Source organism: Pyxicephalus adspersus, chromosome 1 (assembly GCF_032062135.1).
Source record: "Pyxicephalus adspersus chromosome 1, UCB_Pads_2.0, whole genome shotgun sequence".
NCBI lineage: Eukaryota > Metazoa > Chordata > Amphibia > Anura > Pyxicephalidae > Pyxicephalus > Pyxicephalus adspersus.
The window spans coordinates 4,555,483-4,576,864 of record NC_092858.1 but is presented as its reverse complement, the minus strand read 5'-3'; the positions used below and the strand labels follow the sequence as shown (position 1 = coordinate 4,576,864).

General features: G+C 43.0%; 1 protein-coding gene across 1 annotated transcript in view; it reads right to left on the bottom strand.

Annotated features, from left to right (window-relative positions):
- Positions 1-1,636: 1,636 nt before the first annotated feature.
- CHRDL2 (chordin like 2) overlaps positions 1,637-21,382 on the bottom strand; it is a 43,270-nt gene continuing 23,524 nt past the window's right edge. The window contains exons 3-11 of the mRNA XM_072401043.1: positions 17,534-17,627; positions 16,318-16,454; positions 15,237-15,330; positions 14,783-14,832; positions 14,027-14,195; positions 12,447-12,641; positions 11,732-11,914; positions 10,660-10,752; positions 1,637-5,017 (exon numbers count right to left, since the gene is read on the bottom strand). Coding sequence (XP_072257144.1) covers positions 4,938-5,017; positions 10,660-10,752; positions 11,732-11,914; positions 12,447-12,641; positions 14,027-14,195; positions 14,783-14,832; positions 15,237-15,330; positions 16,318-16,454; positions 17,534-17,627 — 1,095 coding nt within the window. The 3' untranslated portion in view covers positions 1,637-4,937. The remainder of the gene's footprint in view (positions 5,018-10,659; positions 10,753-11,731; positions 11,915-12,446; positions 12,642-14,026; positions 14,196-14,782; positions 14,833-15,236; positions 15,331-16,317; positions 16,455-17,533; positions 17,628-21,382) is intronic.

The window sequence follows — 21,382 nt, the reverse complement described above, 5'->3', positions numbered from 1 at the left end:
CTCCCACTTGCAACCAAAGTGAAGGGGCATTTTCCCACTGACCCCAATAACCTAGTTTTAGAAGTGCTTCTCTAAGACCTGAAATCTACTTCAATAGTTCCTTTGGTGTAAACAGTTGAGAATGGTCGATACAAATACTTTAAAATACTCTTGCTATTTGAAGTGATTCCTTTGGACCTTTCACCAGTTAATCTCTGAGATTCAAGAGACTGCACTCTCATGTCTGGTACCGTGGGTTCCCTATTCCCCAAAGTTCTCACGTTCAAGCAGACATTGAGAAAACCATTAGCATTCCATATCTAGATGACACACCAGTGATGGGAGAACCCCAGCCTGTTGTCATTCATTACTGCTTCATGTTCTTATTAATTTAAAAACTCTTCTTCCTTTAGGACAAGGTGCCTTCTCAGACATCTTGCATACTCCATAACAGGCTCTGTTCCTGTACACTTTGGAAATGTGGGTGTTCCTACTCACTTATATTTGTTCCCACTTCTTCTGTGACATGCTCGGAAATATGTTATGTATTTATGAATATATTTATATATAGTAGGGATGGTAGAAACCATTCATATTTGACACAGTAGATGTACAAGACCCAAGGATGTTGTCCACCAATCTTAATGGACACAGCAGTTATGCAGACCTGGGAACTCAGGACAAAGATGGTTGGAGTTCTTTATAATGGTATCAGAAGAAGAGGATACCTAGGAACTCAATGGAGAGATAGTGGCAGTTCCTAATATTGGTACCAGCAGGGGTACAGACCAAGAAACTCAGCACAGGAAAGGTTAGAGCCCCTTACAACAGTTATGTAGATCTGGGAACATAGCTCAAAGATGGTGGGAGTGCCTAAATCCACACAGAAGGCGTCGAGACCTGGGAACTTAAGGGGGGGTTGGTGGGAGCCACTTATAATGGACACTAGTTGCATTGACCGGGGAACTCATCATAAAGATGGTGGGATTTTCTCATCTTGGGCACAGGTGTGCAGACCAAGGAACTTAGGGCAGGGTTAGTGGTAGCCACTTATAATGGGCACAGCAGTTGTGCAGACCCAGGAATTTAGCACAGAGATGTAGGAAGTTGTTCATTTTTGGCACAGCCGGTGTCCAGACTTGGGTACTCAAAGGATGAATAGGGGAGCTCCTCATAATGGGCACAGAAGCTATGGAGACCTAGGAAATCAAGGTAGGGTTAGTGGGAGCCTTTTTATAACGGCACAGTAGTTGTGCAGACCTGGGAATTTAGCACAAGGATGGCGGGAGTTACTCATTTTGGGTACAGCTGGTGTCCAGACTTTGATACCCAGAAGATGGATGGGGAGAGCTCCTCATAATGGGCAAAGAAGGTATGGAGACACATGAAATGCAAGGTCGAGTTGGTGGAAACCACTCATAATGGACACAGCAATTGCAAAGACCTACAGTAGGAACTCAGCTCAGGAATGGTGGAATTTGTTCATCTTGGGCACAGCAGGAGTACAGACCCAGGAACTTAGGGCAGGGTTGGTGGGAGCCTCTCATCTTTGGCACAGCAGGAGTACAAACCCATGAACCACGGGGAGTCCATGGGACTAGCATTAGCAAGACACAATAAGCACTAAACAAACACAAAAAGTACACACGTAGCCAACTAGATTAATAGTTACTTTATTATAAATTTTATAGACAAACAAAAAAAAATAATAAACAAGAAAAAAATATATTTCAGAAAATATTTTAATTAGATCTTTTTTTTCAGACAGAAATATATATCAAAATAAATAGATTGCTTTGTCAAGGTTGGCTTGGTACAGTTTTTGTTTTTTCTAAAAGACTTAAAATCCATCAACCTGGTCATACCACCGCACACTTCTCCTGCCTGCAAGAAGATCCATCTCCCACCGCAACAAAGCCCCCCCTCCCGGCCTTCAGAGCAAATATAGTACAGCTGATACAGAATACAATACAAAGGCTTCAGAGCTGGATAAACATTCCCCTACTCCTGCTTTATTAGTAATAAAAAAGAAATTAGAGTGCCAGTTCAGTAGGAAGCTCAGATGGTAATATATTAGCAGTCAGTGGCCAACAGGTTTTGGGGAGCTTCTTCCACCCTTTCTCAGGGCTGTAGAATCATCACGTGTTGTCTGACACTGCTGCTGAAATGGCTAATTGGGGTTAGTGACAGATACGTTGGCTATAATTGCTGTGGAACATCCATAGACAAGGGCGGTAATGCAATGTCCAGGATCTGTTATGGAGGGGGTGTTGAGGGACTTTCCTCTTTTTTTTAGGACGACTCCTCTGTCTGCCATAACCCCCCACCCCAACCCCATTTCTTTTAATATTAAATGATGCATCTCCTTCACCTTTTTTTAATACATACAATTATGCAATCTCGCCTTTTGACCTATGGCAGCCCTCCATGAGCCCCATTATATCTGAAGCATTTGACTCCCAGAGCAATGTAAGCAATTAGAGACCCCACACTTCTAATAGTCTTTGAATTTGTTGGCGTGTACAACTGGCATCAGAACTATAAATAAGATGAACAAAATCCCATCATGGAACAATACCATTGGCATTGCGGGTCTAAAAAAGAACCTGTCATTCACAGAAAATGAAAAGAGTATCTTGGGGTCTGGGTGGACGTTTCATGGGATGCCCATTATCAATTCATTGAGATCTAAAGCCATCCGAAAGGCACAAGGAGGAGGTCTCACCCCCATTGCCAGTCTGATTGTCCCACTAAAATACCACCCAATAGATTATGAATGTGTACAATTGATTCATTGAGCTGATGATAAGATCAATGCAGAAAGCTTACCCTGTCCCTTATGTATTGAGCTGCAACTATGCTAAAATATGATAGAGAGTTGTGAAATGCTATTGAATTGGTAAAAAGTGAACCTGTCACTTTATTAAAATCTCAAATGCCACCCTTAATCTGAGCTAGGCACCCTGTAGTCCTTATGCTTTCATTGAGCTCTGTGCTCCATCTTTGTAATGACCATTGCCAGTGGACAACTGGACAATGAATGGCAAGCCTTCTCCTCCATCCATTCTCAAGGGATGGACAAGTTCAGGTCCGATGAATCAATTTTATTATTCTATCCCACATAAACTCCTCCCGATGATGCCATGACATATTTTATTATTGATGTGTTCTTCAAATGTTGATTCATGAGATTTGAACTTGGAATGCAGTATTCAACTCCTATAAATGGCCTTACATAGGGAGGAGAAAAACCACCAAAGTTGAAACCCAAGGTGGAGGAGATGGGATATCAGAGAGCCTTTAGTAGGGTCATTTTTTTTTTTTATTTTTTTTTTTATATTTTGTATTTATTCCTCTTCCACCACGCAAGGCGTGCCAATTGCTGTTTGGGCACAATGTGATAGAGGATGTGGGCAAGAGGCATATAACTTCTTCCCCATTCCAAAAAGTATCAGATTGGCACTGAGGAGAAAATGGTATAGGTACTGGACGGTGTTGAGTGCAAGGAGAGATGATGCATTATGCTATCAAAGGTTTGGTAAACCACATTGCAACCAAGGGGTGAGCTTTCATGTCTTCAAACTTTCCAAGAAAATAGTGATATTTTACAGAATTTGCGGTTGGTTTTTAAGGGTGCATTGGACCTTAACTGGCTCCTAAAAAATAACCAACAATTCCAACAATCCCAAACCAGTTCATTTGGCAAAATAGAGCCCATTGGTAGCCTCAATAATTCACTTTTTTCCACAGAATGAATGCAGACAACAAAAATATAATTATAAAATGTACAGGGAATGGCAGCCAAATACAAACAAAAAAAGCAAATTCTGTCTAAATAACATGATGAGTCTCCACTGTAGCTAAGGGCATCTCCAAAATCTCTCCTCCCATTCCTAGATGTAAAGTCATGAAGTTGGATCAATGAATGAATAATGAATCAGCCAATTATTGATTGATGAATATAGATTGCAACATAAACTATAAATACATTGAAGTTTTTTTGGATCTTCAGCACTAATAAATGAGACAATGACAAAAACAACCCAAAAAACCATAAAGATCCCTAAATATCTATAGCTCAGTGAAATGATTTGTTACAGTTTCTTACTGTGCTGTTAATTTTACAATGTTGATCTTGTACTGAAGACTTTTTGTGGTCTGCTAAGTCCTAACTCAGAATAAAGAATATGAATGGATTAGACTAGCACACAATAAGTATGGTCCCATGACCATGGCCAAGCTGTGGTTCTCTACTGGTGGACTCCAATATGGACACTCCTAGCCGTGTCCCATCCATCCTGATGATGTGGTCTGTGGTATTGCACTGACTACATAGAAGGTTTGGTCACTTTGGCATGAAGGCCTAGAGTGATGACCAGCATGGAGAGTGGATTTGGTAGACCTCTTCTAACCAAAATGACTAGAGGGGATCATGGGCGGCAGGAGATCATGGGATCATGAGTATGAGAGTGTGCTAGTCCATCTTCAGCAGTAGAATGTTCATCAGTGGTATTGGTATGGCTGTGATAGGGTTTGGGCACTACGTTCAGGCTGGTGATACATTGCAGACCTCAGCCAAGTCTTGGGTTTTCTTTAACGAGGCTTTAGAAAGTTGATGGATGCAAATTTGGCAGGAACTTATGAAGAACTTATTCATTTTACCCATTAACCTCTCCGAATTCCAGGTCAGCAGGGAATCAATAAAGGCACAGGAGAGAACACAAAGGATCTTACAGTTTATTTCCTCTTACTCCCAGAGAAGATTTCTGGCCCACAGTCTATGGCTCCCTGGTCAAGAAACCAGTTGTCGAGACAGCGGCCATCTTGCTTAAGACCCTCCAGCGCTGTAGCCGGTTCTCTGGGTTACAGCCACCTCACGTATCAGATTGGGTAGAGTTTTGGCTTGAAAATTTGGGGGCTGGACATCGGTGACATCAGTAGAATGTTCTTATTACCCACTACAATGCTTCCGTCTGTATTTCAGCAATCTCTGTCATGTTCAGTTCCGGGGGCTGGGGTCTGAAAATATTCCATTGACCTGGAAAAAAGGAGAACAAAATCTATTCATGTTCAAAAAAACAAAAAGCTGATATTTTTAAGTCAATAACAAATTTTGCATATTAATCCAGATTATTATCAGGTATTGCTGGAGCTCCAAGGTGCTAGGTCATCTTCCTGCCCCCCGCATGTGAATTAACAGAAGACTGACATGGTTATCCCTCTCCTACTGTAATCATGACCCATCAGTACATGTGCACTGCTGCCCCTCCTATTTCTAGTCTATATATTATTGTGATAAGGGGCCATAAGCTGGCAGTGCTGAAGTTACCTCTCCTCCTTACCATCATTCCAGCCCACTTGTTTAGAAGAAATTGGCGTCATCTGCTACACTGGGGAACAATTTTGAACAAATTTTTGTTGACTTCAATTTTTAAGCTTAATTAGACTAAAATAGGGTTTACGGATGTAGACAAAGGGAACACGTGATAAGATGCCATTTGGTGTACCTATGGTTTGGCGAGAGCCAGGAGATCATTTCAGTGACTGTTACTTTTGTATAGTGAAAACTTCAGGATAAAACAAGAAAAATAAATGTAACATAGAGTATCCTAGTCTACCATCGGCTATACACCCAATGGCTCATTCAGATGAAATCCCAGTGCCGGTTTTCCTTACACTACCCTCTCTTAAAGAACATGAATATGGTGATAAACTGGGTGACAACAATGATGAAGAGTTTCAAATTGAAGAGGACTGGGTTAAGTAAGGGATTTGATTAGCATGAGTTGAGTGATTTGGGACTATTGAAGAAGGCCTCAGAACTCCTAGCATCAAGACTGCGTGAGAAAAACTTGCTTGAAAAAGGAACAAAGGTATCGTACCTTCGAACCAGAGAAATTGCATTTCTGCAGTACTTTAGAACTGACAGTGGCTTTGTGTATTGCCATAACATGCCTGGTTTATTGGAGGAATTGGGAATTCCATTCAATAAGTCAACTGAATAGTGACTAATCATTGATAGCTCAAAGCGGAGCTTAAAGTGTGTCCTCCTTTACAATGCCAATATATTCGGGTCAGTCCCAATTGGCCATTAAGTTTCTCTTTGTTTAGAATATGTAGACATAAAGAGAGTAATTTAGTTGTTGCAACATCACCAACACAATTGGGTCATAAAATGTTATGCTTCCTTCTTGGTCAGCAATGCGGATACACCAAGTATCCCGGTTATCTGTGCATGTGGGACAGCAGAGCTCGTGAGAGGCATTGGGTAGAAAGGAATTGGCCTCTAAGATCTGCCCTAAAACCAGGTGATCCAAACATTCTACATGAGCCACTTGTTCATAGAAAGAATATTATTTTCCCGCCTCTGCACATGAAACTGGGTCTGATGAAGCAGTTCGTTAAAGCTTTGCCAACTGAAGGAGAATGTTCCAAGTACCTCATTTTGGCATTTCCTAGTCTGTCATTTGAAAATATAAAAGCCGGTGTGTTTGATGGTTCACAGATTCGGCAGCTCATCAAAGATGAACATTTCATCAGGACAATGTCAGAAGTCAGAAAGAAGGCTTGGTTATCATTCAAAGCCATTGTCAAGGACATTCTTGGAAACACACAAGCAAATAATTACACAGAAATTGTCCATAAACTCTTTGAGAGCTACAAAATGCTTGGCTGCAATATGAGCATCAAGGTGCATTTTCTGCAAAGCCATCTTTCTAACCTCCCGGAAAACCTTGGTGCAGTCAGTGATGAGCAAGGTGAACGATTCCACGAAGATTTGAAGGTCATGGAAGGATGGTATCAGGGTAGATGGGATGTACATATGATGGCTGACTATTCCTGGAGCATCCGGCAGGATTGTCCTAACACTGAACACTCCAGGAAAAGATATAAGCCTAAGTTTTTACCCTAAACTCTTACCCGAATAATTTTCAAATGTTTTACTGTAAAAAAAAATGTCATAGAGTAACAATAAATCCTTTGTATGAACAAAAGAAATTTAAATAAACAGTCTGTTCAAGTTTTTATTTCATTATTTTTTCATTGTATGAAAAATTTGTATGGTTTTTGACAAAAATTCAGGGTACCCTGTATCGTAAAAACTGGATGGGATAGCAAAAAATGGGGTCATTTCTGGATTCACCACCCAAAATTTAGTAAAAAACAAGTGTAAGATCTAACTCAACAAAAAATGTGTTCCCCAGTGCTATTTAATAATTACAACACTTCTTTATTTTCCTAAAGATTTCAAACAACAATTTCCATTACATTACAGAAAATTCCCCTCTTTTAACTCTTGGCATCCCCTTTTCTGGTTGCTGCCTCCCCAGCATGCTTGGTCATACTTTCCTTCCCCCTAGGTCATTGCATCCCCTGGGTAAAGGCTTTAGCTATACCAAGATGCAATTTGCATTTGAAAAATACATTTTGTATGCAGTAATTGCATGGCTTGGGGCTATTTCGAGCTATTTCTTTGCTCCAAGTAAAAAGAGAAGAATAGACAGTAAATATATATTACAGAGAGAATACAGGAAGGCGGATTTTAGCGGCATGGCGTGAAACTTGAGAATGTGTCATTATTTTGCCAGCACAGTGCCATTGAATATAACGCAGTTATTTTTCACCCTTCTATGTGAATTGGCACCTTCTGTCCCGCCAGCTCTGGCATGGTCCCACGTGCATCTTTTTATTTTACATTTTCTGGCTGTTACAATTTTACAAGTGGTGTCACAGCTTGCGCGGCGAGTCCGTCAGTGAAAAAAATGGGCTGATTTATGACGGCCCAAGAAGCGCGCTCCATGCTTAGGCTAGACTTCCTTACACTTCATTTGGGACCCATAAAAGTCCACACAGAGGACTGCGGTTGCCCGTCGTAAATTAGAGATCTGCAGCGTGAATGATGTCATTTTAGAAAGCACAAACATCCCACGCCGAGGTTCGGGAGCAAAAACGGAGTCCAAATCTTATGCTCTTTGCCAAACTCCTTTCGGTTTATGAAGAGAAATGCAGCGACGGATGAGCGATGAAGGGCAGGTTGAAGTGTATCTGCCAATCTGAGAGTCAATGGAGGGGAGAGGAGACACTGGGATTCTGTATTCCGTGGTGAAGGTTTTGGTGTATTTCAGAGGCAGCTACTAACTCAGATAACTACACCCCACCTCCTGCACCATTACACGCCAAATAAACCTTCATTAATTATTACTGTAAAGTAGTTACCCTGCATATACAGAGATGAATCTGAACTTTTTACCTAACAATTGAACAATCTTTTGTCAGTGGGGTAATTATTGAACTAGTATCAGTAGGAATAAAACATGATTAGTGGATTTTCAACATGCCCTGCTGTCATTGGGAGTAATAAATGTTCCAGTCATTGGAAGTAAACCATGCCCTGGCATCAAAGGGGTAAAAAATGCCATAGTGCCAGTGGGAGGTGCACTATGTCAGGGAAAAGAATATCATTTTTTATTTACACACTTGTATAGACACATGCAATATATAATATATATAATCTGCACCACCCACACAAATATACACACAATCTGCACATTACACACAAACATACCTCCACCATTCATACAATCAGACCTCCGCTCCTCCTTTATTCCCAGCCCCCCCTCTAGTCCTATACACACATTTGCAGTAGTGAAGTATTAAACTGTATCTGCATTCTCCCTGCTCTGCATTTTCTGTATTCCTTCAGAGAAAGAAAGGTGGGCAGCTGATATGGGTTGCCTTTCTCCTTTGCCAGAGCTAAAGCTCCAGATCTTTAATAATAGCTTTATATAGTAAGTAGTGCAAGAAAATAGTGCAGGAAAGTCATCTAGAGAAGATTGTTTTCAATAGGATGGCACTCTTATAGAATAAATATTAGGAATGTATGATGGGTAAATGGAGGTGGCAGGCTTCATTGGAAGAATGTAGAAGCATTATTGCCTCCCTATTCTATCAGCAGCCACTAGGATTGTGGCTAATACATTTTTACCATTGTCACCACAGTCTGAAATGCAATACCATGAATAGATTACATTTGCTCATCTTCCCAGATAATGGGGCTGTTGACATTACAGTAAATACGACCTGGAAAACCTTCATTCCACCAACCACAGCTGAAAGGTTAAATGCTAACGACATTCTTCCACCCATATCCAACTGAAAAATGTTACTTGTGTAAGGTCTGTTTATTTATGAAAGGCCATGGGTACATAATAACGGAGAGGAGACCAGGGAAACCAAACTAATAAAAGTGTAAGGAAAATACACATTCTCCACTCTTTGGAGGTCTTTTTTAACCACAGAGTGATAAACATTTCAACCTTCGGTTTCCTTGAGAACAGAACATCACAACAAAGAGTTATGGGTGGTCCATCAAGAATATTTCACCAAGGAGACAATGGCTCCACTAAAGTCATCATGATGGAAGGGTAACTGGGTGCCAGTATCATCACATTGGGAGTTGCAGTCTCTGGGATCCAGGTTACCAATTGGTTTCAACCATCACATAAGTTGGTGATGACTGTAGGTTGATTGTAATATCTTTTTACTTTACTCGAGTTTGACAACTCTACTGCTTATGGGAATTTCACTAAAAGAGTGAGTGGTTTGCTTTTACCATTCTTGTAATTTCCTCCATACCCATACATCCACCTCCATACCCATATAAATCTTATCTCATTAAATACATTGCCACTATATTCATAACTGATACTTTGTTGCCTTCTGTGCCACCTTGTTGCTTGGACTCCCATCTTCCAATTGGTCCTTGATGGTAGCACATTGACATGCAATCAGTATATGGACTTGCATACTAGCTCAGCCTTGCAACAGGTCAATAGACCCATCCAAAGCTATTAAACATGGGCTGTGTAAGCTTATGGGTGCAACGTGGTTTATAAAAATTGGATCCTTAGTATTTTTTAAATAAGAATGACTAGGTTAATGCTCATGGGCACCAGATGACCTTGGAAGAGTTATACATAAAGCAGTCACCTCTATCAATCAAGGCCTGGCCTGAATACAGCTTCAAAACCATAGAGTTCCCCTCTTGTCTGTGCACCCCACAATGTACCCCAGTGTTCATTTAGTGAAACTTAAACTAAGCACAGACTAAGCTTACTGAGACCAGCAGATGTAAATCCCTACATTGCTTTCCACCATACAATTAGTTGGGTACATTATACACATTACATTAAATTTATACTTTGTAATGGTAGAGCTATAGAAACATACACTTGGGTTCTGCATTATAGGTAGGTAGCTTTCCTACTGCTCACAAGGAAAGAAATGGTCCCTTGATGTGTGCTGGGAATCCAACACTTCGGGAAGTGTTTATCCCCTGGATCAACCCTACAGCTCACATTGGTTCCTCCTGCTGACTTTCCTATCACCACTGTGTTCTGTAATTGGAAGGAACCAGTGAGATAATATATGTATGTGAGGGGGTCCAGGAACTTCCAGGAGTCAAAGACTTTGGGTAATCAGCAACAAGGGCATCAGGAAAGGTAGGTATATATACTCTTTTTTCATGTAGACCCTTTTTTTTTTGAGGTTTTAGTATTAAACTCACTTTAATTCACTTGTACAGACGTACCTGCACTAACTGGATATCTCAGTAGATTTTGTTTTCTGATTTTTCGATTAGTAATATAATTTTGCTAAGATATCAGGTTCTCCAATTACCTTCACTTGTCCTGGTAACCAGCCGGAAGTGCTCTGCTTCTTGCTTGAAGTCCTGTTTTGCCACTTTTTTAATCTGTATCAAATGAAATATTCCTGCAGATGCAAAGAGAAAAACTCAATATAAGAATCTGCCAGGTAAATAATAGAATATGTAGCATCTTGGTCCTGGAGAGTCGTGGCCACCATAATTAGGGGACACGACCTACTCCGATGAGCTCAGTTCTCTAATTGTCACTGGGACAGGACGATTGGAATACTGAGATAATAAAGAGATAAGTGGGATATTAAAGAACTTCTAATCCATTCTAAGTCTAGCTAAAAGAAGGATTCAACTTAAAGCAATGACCCCCCATAAGAGGGTAAATTGTAAGGCCAACTAGTATGCAAGGGGCATGAAAGAAGCCACCAATGGCAAATTAGAACAATTACCCCTGAAGATAGATGGTGCCTTGCACACGATATGTCTTCCACCTGTAATACCATTGTACCATCTCTACCCTGGCGTTTTGAAGGCAATTCACCCCTGTAATTGGAAGTTTTACATCTTCCCGACACAGAGGATGGATTCATGTTATTAGAACAGGGTGGTTATACTGTATGTTCTACGACCATTGGTCATGTCTGTGGTTACAGCTCAGGTCTTTATAGGTTGACCACCACCTGTCTAGACAATGAAGGCTAAGATGCCATCTTTGACTGATGTTGGCTTTAAAATAGACAAAGCAGACAGAACCTTCATTTAGGACCAGTTTATGGGTCCCGTCCATGGTCAGCTCCAGGTAAGGCTGTGGAGATTCACATGACCCATCTGTTCCAGTTTGTGAGATCTAGGAGACAGCTGTGGGTTGACCACAGTATGAATTGACGCTCCAGATGAGGGAATTAGGAATTTCCACCACTCTTGACTTTTTCTTACCACATGCATGGGTTACCTTTCCCCACCCGTGACCTTTCAAAAGCAAATATACACAAGGTGTATGGCTGAACTCATGTTCCCTTGCCTGGAGTTCTAATAATTTCCCTTTGATTGAACAATCACAGTGTTCGGCTATATTAAGCTTTGTACGCTCACCTTTTACCATTTTCCAGACGTAGATTTCAACGTCCTCGGATGCTTCCTTCTCAATGGCTATTTTGCGCAGGTTTTCCTTGGACTTGGCGGTGGTGGGTGACATGTACATGTAGACTAGGATCTTGTTGGGGTTCTTCAGACATCTAGTGGTGGTGACCTCCATGGTGGGATTTATAGTGTCATCTGTGGGCAAAAAAGAAAACCTCAACTTTTCCATTATTCATTAAATATAAAAGGGCAAACAGAGGGAACTCAAATATACAGAATGTTTGTATATGCTTAGTGTAAAAATGTTTATTGAAGCCCAACTTTAGCCCAACCCTCTAGGAGCAGCTTCTGGATCCAAACTTATTTATTGGGCTTTTTGCCTAGTCATGTGACCTGATGGGTCTTTCTCTTCCTCTAGCAGTGGAAAGATCCTAAATTCTGCAGAGAATTGTGCCATGTATTGATCTGGTGCAGCTTTTCCAGGGTGGTTTGATGGCACACAAATTAAATGCCCTGCACTCATGGTAAGTGGGTTGAATGACACCCAACAAAGGATTGGAACTGAACCATGGAGGAGGAATTGTAAGACAGAGCTGATGAGGTTTAGTACTTTTTGGAATATCCCAGGTTTGAACCTGTGCAGAGCAACCATCCAAAACACCTGCATGGGGGCATGGGTATTCTTCATAGACATTTATTCTGGGAATAGTCCAATCATTAGACTCACCCTGGCAGACTTTGCAGCATTTGCCTTCCACCTTTTCTGGATAGTCACATGGATATTCCTCAGGGCAGGTGATCCGCTGACAGTCCTGACTGCCATCTTTGCAGGTGCACAGGATACAAGGAATGGCACCAAAGTTTCGGAATACGGGGTGCCAGACTTCTCCGTGTGAATACGTCTTTCCGTTATAGATACAGGCTAAAGTGAAAGAATAGAGGAAGAATGGTTGAATAAGAGAAAACAAAATCATTCATTTAGAAAATATAAAATAATATAATACAACACAGGTTTGGAGTAGAGTATGTCCCGTTATAGTCACATGACTTTCATATAGAATGCTAGCAATATGCAGAGAATTACAAATTATTATCCATTATCCATTATTATCCATTATCCATTCAGTGTGAAATGGAGTCATATGGATGTCCCAATGTAAATTCTGCACCCACTTTCATCATCTCCCCAATGGGACGGAGCCACAGACAGGTCCGGTATAGGTGGCAGAATGTGGGGTCTCCACCAGTGCCCTTCCTTTATCCTACCCATCTTTTATCTCACTCCTTCCCAGAACTGACAAGTGGAGAAATTATTTCTGGCTTGCAAATTAATTGTATTTCCAAGATTGTCGTCACTGGACTTGAAACAAAAAATAAATCTTCCACATTTTCAAGGACAATGGTCTAAAAGGGCCACTGAAAAATATTCCAAATGGCACAAAATAAAAGAGATACATGGAGGAATGAGAAGAAACACAAGGAACCAATCAGGTGTATAGGAAAAGAGTGCAGAGTGACAAGCTCCACTTGTTGGGAAAACTTATCTTCATTGCTAAGTTTGAGCTCCTCCAGGGGAAAGTGGACAGGCAGTGGTAATGCTAAGACCCACAAGGAAGAGGTGTGTGGTTACGGCAGGTATAGGCAGGTAATGGGTACAACGCTGCATTAATGATGGTAAAAATCACCAAGGAGAGGTATGAGGAGGGTGGACATGGGAATGTAATGGGGATCGAGGCCCATTGTTAGTGGTGACACCATGGAGAAGTTGGTGGTTATGGGCCGGTAGTGGGTATAACAGTGGATATTGATGGTCAAACTTATCTGGGAGAGTTGGGTGGGCTTGGTTAGGTAGTAGGTAGATTGGCACAGTGTTAGGAATCCCCAGGGAGTGGTGGGTGGTTAGGGGCACCTAGGAGGTCCAGCAGCACAGTGGGTAGGCATGGATGGATGGTGGGAGGTTAGGGGCACCTAGGAGGTCCAGCAGCATGGGTGGTGGGTGGGGTGGTGCAGCATTAGTGTTGAGTATCACCAGTGAGGGATAGGTGGGCATGTATTAGGTGGACCGCTGCATAGCTGGGTGATTGGGACCCTGGGGGCTACCAAAGTCCAATTTTGCTGAAGGTTTTGTGAAACCCAAAGCTGGCCCAACACTCCCCGCCTTTATTCCTACTTCTATCTCTGTCCACCAGGGGGAGTTGGGTATCTCAGCTGATAAACTTCCTATGATATAAAAATAAACCCCCTGCAGGGATGGTGGTCACCCCCACAATAATAATAAATACCACAAAGTGAACAGATATGTGTCACCTTTCTTGTGCTTTTCTTTCATTAGTATTTTCACCGTTGTCCCTCCTCCTCCCTTCTGCTTGAAACTTCGAGGGTTGAACCCCAGAGAGGAGCTGACGATGGTGGACTCCGTGGCTCCCAGGGATTTCTTGCTGAGCAGCTCACTGAGGCACTGATCCTGGGAATGTCTCTGCGGGGCAGACAAGGAGAATATTAAAGGAGGACTCCTAATAGGCAGTGTCGATCACAGAGATACAAAACGGGTAACATGATATTCCTATATATACTGGGAGGACCGAGCAGAAGGATGAGCGCATTGTGTGCTGCTTCTCCTTTCCCTGTCTAGCCACAGGGGTAGGGGCAAGTGAAATTTAAGCTGCTGCAAGAAAAGGGGCAAAATATTGATCAAAAAAGAATAAAACGCTGGAAAAAAATGTTGTGGTCGCTGCTTTCAGCTGGGTGGGTCAGACCTTCCCTAGCGCTGCCGGGGTCCTGGGTTTGTCTGATGGTGGGGACACCCCCTGCTGATCCTCCCCCATTCATCCCATAGCATACTACTAGGTGCGAGGGGTTCACATGCAATGGAAAAGCATTGACTGGAGAAGACAGATTATGAATGAATGAATCTGGGCGATACAGCAAACCTGGAATGGATTTCTTTCTTTGAATCCTGGACCAGATCCATTTCAGGTTTGCTGGATCACCCAGGTTCTCCCACAATAGCCTATCTTATCCAGACTTGGGGAGCTTTCAGAAATAAAAAGAAATTTTACGTACAACACCTCTGTTCAATGGCTCGTCCTCCCCAGATCGCTCAAACGACCCATCTGCAAGACACAAAGCACAAAGTCACGGATCTCAGAGAATGATGGGCACAGGGTGGTCATGCTGGGGACAAGGCGGGGAATGGGCACAGACTTTATAGTGCTGATATAATGATTCAACTTTTCACTTAGCAAAATGTATTATCACCTTGCAAGCAATCATTCACTTAGCAAGGAATACCTCAATCACAGCAAGGAAATCTAAAGAAACTTTTTTTTCCTTGCATATGATTGGATGGTGGAAGTCAGAAGTTCAGCTAATTCACTCAGCTTAGTGAAATATCTCTTTGCTTTTTTTTAGATTCTTTGCTAAGTGAACTATCACCACATTCACCGAGTGAATAATCACAAGGTGTAATACATACCCACCCCCTGCACACAAAGTATCAGGATTGTTGTGTACTTACCTCGGCACACCGGGCAGCAGGAATCCGGTACAATCATGGGGGAGGAGCACACCAGCTCCGGACAGGTCACCAGGCCGCAGTATATCTGCCCATCCTGCAACACAAAAACAAGATGGATGTAAGTGACACCAAAGATCTGCAGGGAATAAAAGCAGAACAAGAAGTCTGCTGATAAGTGGAGAGCGACGGAGATTCTCCTTTCATCGTCCAATCACAGGCTGGGGGAGGGACTAGACCTGTCAGTGTTACTGAATTGCAGCTAAATAAACTCCAGTCTCCGGCCAGGAAGTGTGTGAATCTTGGGACTGGATGGACAGTAATATAAATCATTGGCAGCTCCTGGGGGTTTGTTTTCTTCTTCCATGGAGTTCAGATTTAAAAATATCAGCTGGACGGATGGGAAAAGGTTGGTTTGTTAGAGCTGCACCACAGATGAACCCACTGGTAGGTGCGCAGACACAGTCGGTGCTCTGAGAGGTTCTGGAATCTTTACCAGAAATGGTGGAAAGCAGAGACAGTGGGAAGAATTGATCAGATTCCTCTTTATAAAAAGGCTTCTTGTTCATAGCGGCCCCGGTGCTGACCCGCTCTCTGCCTGCTATGGCTGCCCTTCGGTCACGGAGCTGTAACTGAGATCTCCGTGGTGGCCACCTTGGTACTCAGCCCCCCCACCACCAGGTATCCGATTTCTCACCTCCCAGTAAAAAATCACAAATAAACCGGAGCAGAACCTTGTAAACGGGTAATAGGCAGCCAAGCTCAGACTTTCCTGGAACAGACGGGCCGGGGCCGCTACTGACCGAGTCTGGGCTAACCAAATATTGTGGTTTCACCATTCCTGGAATTACTCCCCCAAACTTCCAGATCCCCCACTTAAAGGAACTCAGGGGGTAAGGTGTGTCCCCTGGGGCCTGCAGGAGCTAATAACTTCTGTGGCTTTGTGATGGTCCCATCTATGTGTGAAAACTGGGACAGACCACATGGTGCCACCCACTGCTCATGGTCACCGTGTCCCCGTCACCGTTATCTCTTACCACTTCCTGTACATATGTAAGACACGGGAGGGGGGTGCACAACGTACCGAACAACTGCACTGCACGCACTGCTTGGACTGCCGGGATGGGAACAGCTCATGGGTGGTGAACATCTCCCCTTGTTGGTAGGTCGTCCCGTTATGCTGGCAGACTTTGGGTGGAGCTCGTAGTCCAGAGGGCGTCTCTGCGGAAAGAGGGAGCATCATGGTCTGGGGAAAGCGGAGTGTAAAACTTTTTTTTTTATATCATAAAAAGTTTTAAAAAATAATATTAATGTGTTTGGGTCAGTTTTAGGATCTAACAGCCTCTTTTTTATCAGATTTGTTTTACAAATTAAAACATGATAAAGGATTCCCAGAGCACAGGAGAGACAGCACAGCAAGTAGATCCCTTCCAGACAGCTTGGCACTCAGGGAAACCTCAGACTAGATCATGTGATAAAGGGAGGAGTCACTGCTGTGAGAGGGGAGGAGTTGCTGGTCGTAAAGGGGAGGAGTCATTGCTCTGAGAGGGGAGGAGTTGCTGCTCGGAAAGAGAAGGGGTCAATGTTCTGGGAGGGGAAGGGTTACTGCTTTGAAAGGGGAGGGGCCACAGCTCTGAAAGAAACGGGGGTCTTTGCCCTGTGTGTGTAAGCTTGAGCTTTTGAGCTACCTGAACAATATTCCTTCCTGTCCCAGTTAAGAAATTTTCCCAAAGCAAGGGGAATCCCGCCCTTACCAACCTTTAAGGAAAAATTGTTTCTAGTGGAAGATCTCAACTGTGCAGACACCACAACAGGGTATCACCTTCTATTTCTACACATATTTATGTCTGTGGTCTATGTCCCTCCCTGTGACCACATCTGAATATCTTCTTATAAATTTTATTTTGTGTATTTCTCTAGAGTGATTCAGAGTGAAACCTTGCCCAATGCAGGAACTTCCCATAACCAAGACCGGTCACTGCTGCTCTCTCTCCTTGTGCAGGGTGACTGGTCATGTCTCCGCCCCTTCCTGTAGTTTTCTGCAGGCAGCCTGTAGTGGGTGGAGTTTCTAAGCACCTCCCACATACCTGCTCTCTGTGTAAAGCTCAGTGATGAGGTCACCGCTACCGTTACAAGGTGATATCTGGATTTACAAAAATGCTCACATAATAATGGATTTATATGAAATGAATATACTTTGTATCATATTAGGAATATATTAAAATTAGAACCTAAGAAAGGTTTTATGCCCTGAGATCAGACAAGAGACAAATGCTAATACTTTTTTACGGGTCACTTACCTACACATCTGGGGCAGCACTGCTGCGGGTCGGTGACGGTGTGGATGCAATGCAGCACTGGACATTTAATCTTATAGCAGGTGACACTTCCACTCTACAAAACACAAGAATTGAGATTAGTTGTAATGTTTACTCTTGCGTCTCCTACTGGCCAGGATGGAAAGCACATGGTACAATTCATGGGGGAGACTCGTGTTATATTGGATGGTCGAATGATGGGAATGGGGTCAGCAAAGGAAGCCCTGGGGATGTAAAATATCTGGTATGGGAAATATGAGATTCTGTTACCAAGCTGGTGACCGGTCACTGGGGCACCTGGTACTGCCACATGGGGGCGATAGATTCCTTGGACCTGTAAATGCTCCAAGATGCCCAAACACCTTACAAGTGGATTGCAGACATAGAATCACATAGATCCACATACTTTGAGGTGCCACTTGAATGTATGGCTTAGGTAGACCCAACATAGCCAACAGTGGGCTCCAGTGGGTGGCTGAGGAGTGCCCAGGGCCCTTGTGCAGTGGCACCCTTTGCACCTCATTATTTCTGCCCCTGGGTGAACCCTTTAATTATAAAGGCAAATTTAAAGAGATCACACAAATATTGTACAATCACATTGCAATGTTTTCAGGTCAAGATTTCCAACCCAGTGGTTGAATGCAACATTGGATGAAAGTATAAGCACCTTGTAGAGTTGGCATTATTATGGGCAAAGTTTGGTTTACTTTAACTATAAAACATTTCCTGTCCTAAACAGCAATTTCATTTCGAAATATTAAAAAATAGAAATTTAACAGAATCCGCTCACTGTCAGAGTGGCCGCTTGTGGTGGCTGCGCATTTGTTTTTTGATTCACCGATGTGTATTTACAGATGGTGCCGGACATTGATGCCAACACAAACCTGGCACACATTAGACAGCAGCTCCAGCAGAAGTGCCTTGCAAACACCACTAAAAGGTGTCATGAAAATGTTAGCAATGTGCAGCCAGGGGAGCCAGGGCTATGGACATCAAAGGATCAAAGGTCTGGCGAGGTGACGGCACATCCACAGCTGCCCCTGGCTAGGTGTGAGCGCTGTATGCAAATAGGGTGCCAACCTGGGGGGTGGGGGTGGGGGTAATCTAATTATTTTAAAAATGATGTGCACACTACCAAGGTCATTTTTGTATATTTTACCCTGCAGCTGCCTAAACTATAGCTAACAGGCTTAAAGCAGAACTAAAGTTGCACTCCAGATTTGCCATCAGGCTAGATGTTATTGCAGAAAGGGGCCAGGAATGTGGCCAAATAGCCGAAGATCAAAACAAGGAAGAAGATGGCGGCACCAGCAAAGTAACGGAGACTGGTGATCATAAACCGGGTTTAGTTCTGCTACAAATGGCCAATATGATGCTCAGCGTTTTACTATAAAGGGAGAGGGGCACGGAGTAGCCATATTGACATGGTATTAATAATCTTTTATCTATACATATATATATATATATATATACCGGTATATATGTACCCATCAACATACAAGGGGGGTGAGTAACCCCGAGGGTCCTGTGTAAGCTCCAGCCAAAGGGACTTAAAACGTCCACGGGGCATTCCCTTTTTCTCCCAGAACATAATCTTTATTGGAAGTTTATGTGTAGAGAACATAGAGAAAGCTGACAAACTGGGACATAGGGCGAGATCAGGATTCATATTGGGGTTGATGGAAGACACCTCTGTTGGGTTAAACACCAATGTTGTTGATGAAACCTGGTGCACTCTTCTTTGAATTAATAAAGATGTAACCAATGGGTTTGTGGGGCTCTACAGTCCCCCTCCATCAGTTCACCACCAATAAATGCAATGTGTTGGCTTCATCTTTCATACTTCAATAAGACATACATTGGATTTCGGCAAAACAAATTTCCAATTTTGGAACCATCTGGGACCTACAAACGAAGAGAACTTGGGGCAACTAGAGATGTTTAGAGCATCCAACCCACAGTCCAAATACTTCATACATGGATAATAAACTGCATACTCTTCCAAATAAAATGGCAAACACCACCTAGGAGCCCTGCGCTAACAAATTTCCAACAACAATATGCCAACATATCCAACTTTTGAGACCTAATGAAGCTGGTTGATGTGTAGCACCATGGTGCCATGTTCAGCTGTAGACGGTGGTAAGGTTTACTTCACCATTAGTAAAACCCAATCTTTTTTTTGTCATCCATGTCCCATTGGGCAGCTCTTGCTTTACACCCAGTCCTGTAGGCAACAGGAATCTCCAAAGTAAAGGAAAGTCATGAGACGGCTGATGAGTGCCACCATCTTGGATGTGATGTCAGCTGCTCCAACAGACTTTGGAGAGATAAGTGACATTCTGTTCTACTCCCAGGAAGGGATAAGGGGAAGAGTAAAGAATATGGGTCAGCACAGACAATAAATAAACACCCCTAATATAGAGATGGATATGACACCCCAGGAGCAAGGGGGCTGTATTAGGTTATTAGTTCCTGAAGTGAATAAGGTATTGCTTATGGAAAGGAAAACATTGCAGGTATCCTTTTCTTCTTTGTTTTTATTTGCAATTTTTTTAAGTTGGTGACAGGGCCTCTTTAATGGCGAAGGTTGCTTTACCTTTAACACGGGACAAGTGTGAGGATTACTGGTGCCGTTATTCTATGAAGGACCAGGAGCCAGTGAGCAGGTGATGTCAGTCACGTCTAGCAGTGAGGTGGTGTCCCCGGGGAGGGGGAAGTAGAGGAGAGTCGTGCCAGTGTCACCCGAGCACTGTGATGTGGCTTAGCACCTGTGAGACATAGGGACATCTTTATCAATGAGCTGGCAATTATCCCACTCCGGCTGAAACCAACGCCAGCTCTGCAGCCCATGAAAGGGCCCTTGTTCGAATGGCTGGGACGCGGCTGGAGCTCGGGAACAGTGGTCAGGGAAAAGGATTAGTAACAAAAATGTTATGGCTTGTAAAAGGAGCGTAAACCGCGTCATGAAACCCTCCACTGCCGCCGGATAATGGAGCAGTGTGTTTGTGAAACTCGGCCTTCTTTATTGGGACTTAACACCATCGCTGCTGGACGCCGCTCGAGGAAACCTCCCAAGGAAACCTGCGCTGCTCCTGTGCCAAAAAACAAATTCCCTGCAGACCGGGGCGTTTAACGAGCAATCTTACTACGAAGCTGTGACGGCCAGGTACACAGATGGCCACGTCAAGGGGGGAACAAAATAATCGTGAAGGAAAATAAAAATAATGACAATTTGAAAAGAAGAAATTACCAAAATTCTGGCAATGGTAAATTCATTTGGGAAAAAAATCTACCCCTGGAACATGTTCTATGCCAATGCCCAACAAATGGCACCTGATGTAATGCAGAGTCATCATGTACCCCCACTGATGTGGAGAGAAGAAAAATACCCAGAACTTCCAGATATAAGGAATCATGTGACTTCCACAATGTTGCATTGGTGCCAAACCAGTCTATGTCCAAGGGCTTGGGTAGAGTCCTCAGTCCTGTGTAAGCTCCAACCAAAGTGACTTAAAACTTACACAGGGCACCCGCTCGCCTCTCAGATGGGTGAATGGAGGAGCAAAAGGATTAATGTGAAAGTATGGGCAACCTTTTTTTTTTTTTTTTTGCAGTTTCTGTCCCATTGGGGAGATTTCACTTAACTTCCTAACAAGTAATGAAGGAGCCTCTTCAATGTGAGGTAAATCCCTTCTTAGAAAATTGTCACCACTTGGGGTGTCCCCACTTGGAAGATGTACCCACACCTCGTGTTTCTATCCTGGAGACAATGACCATTAGGACTACCAGAAGGTATGGTATCTGACATGATAGATGGATAAGAAACAC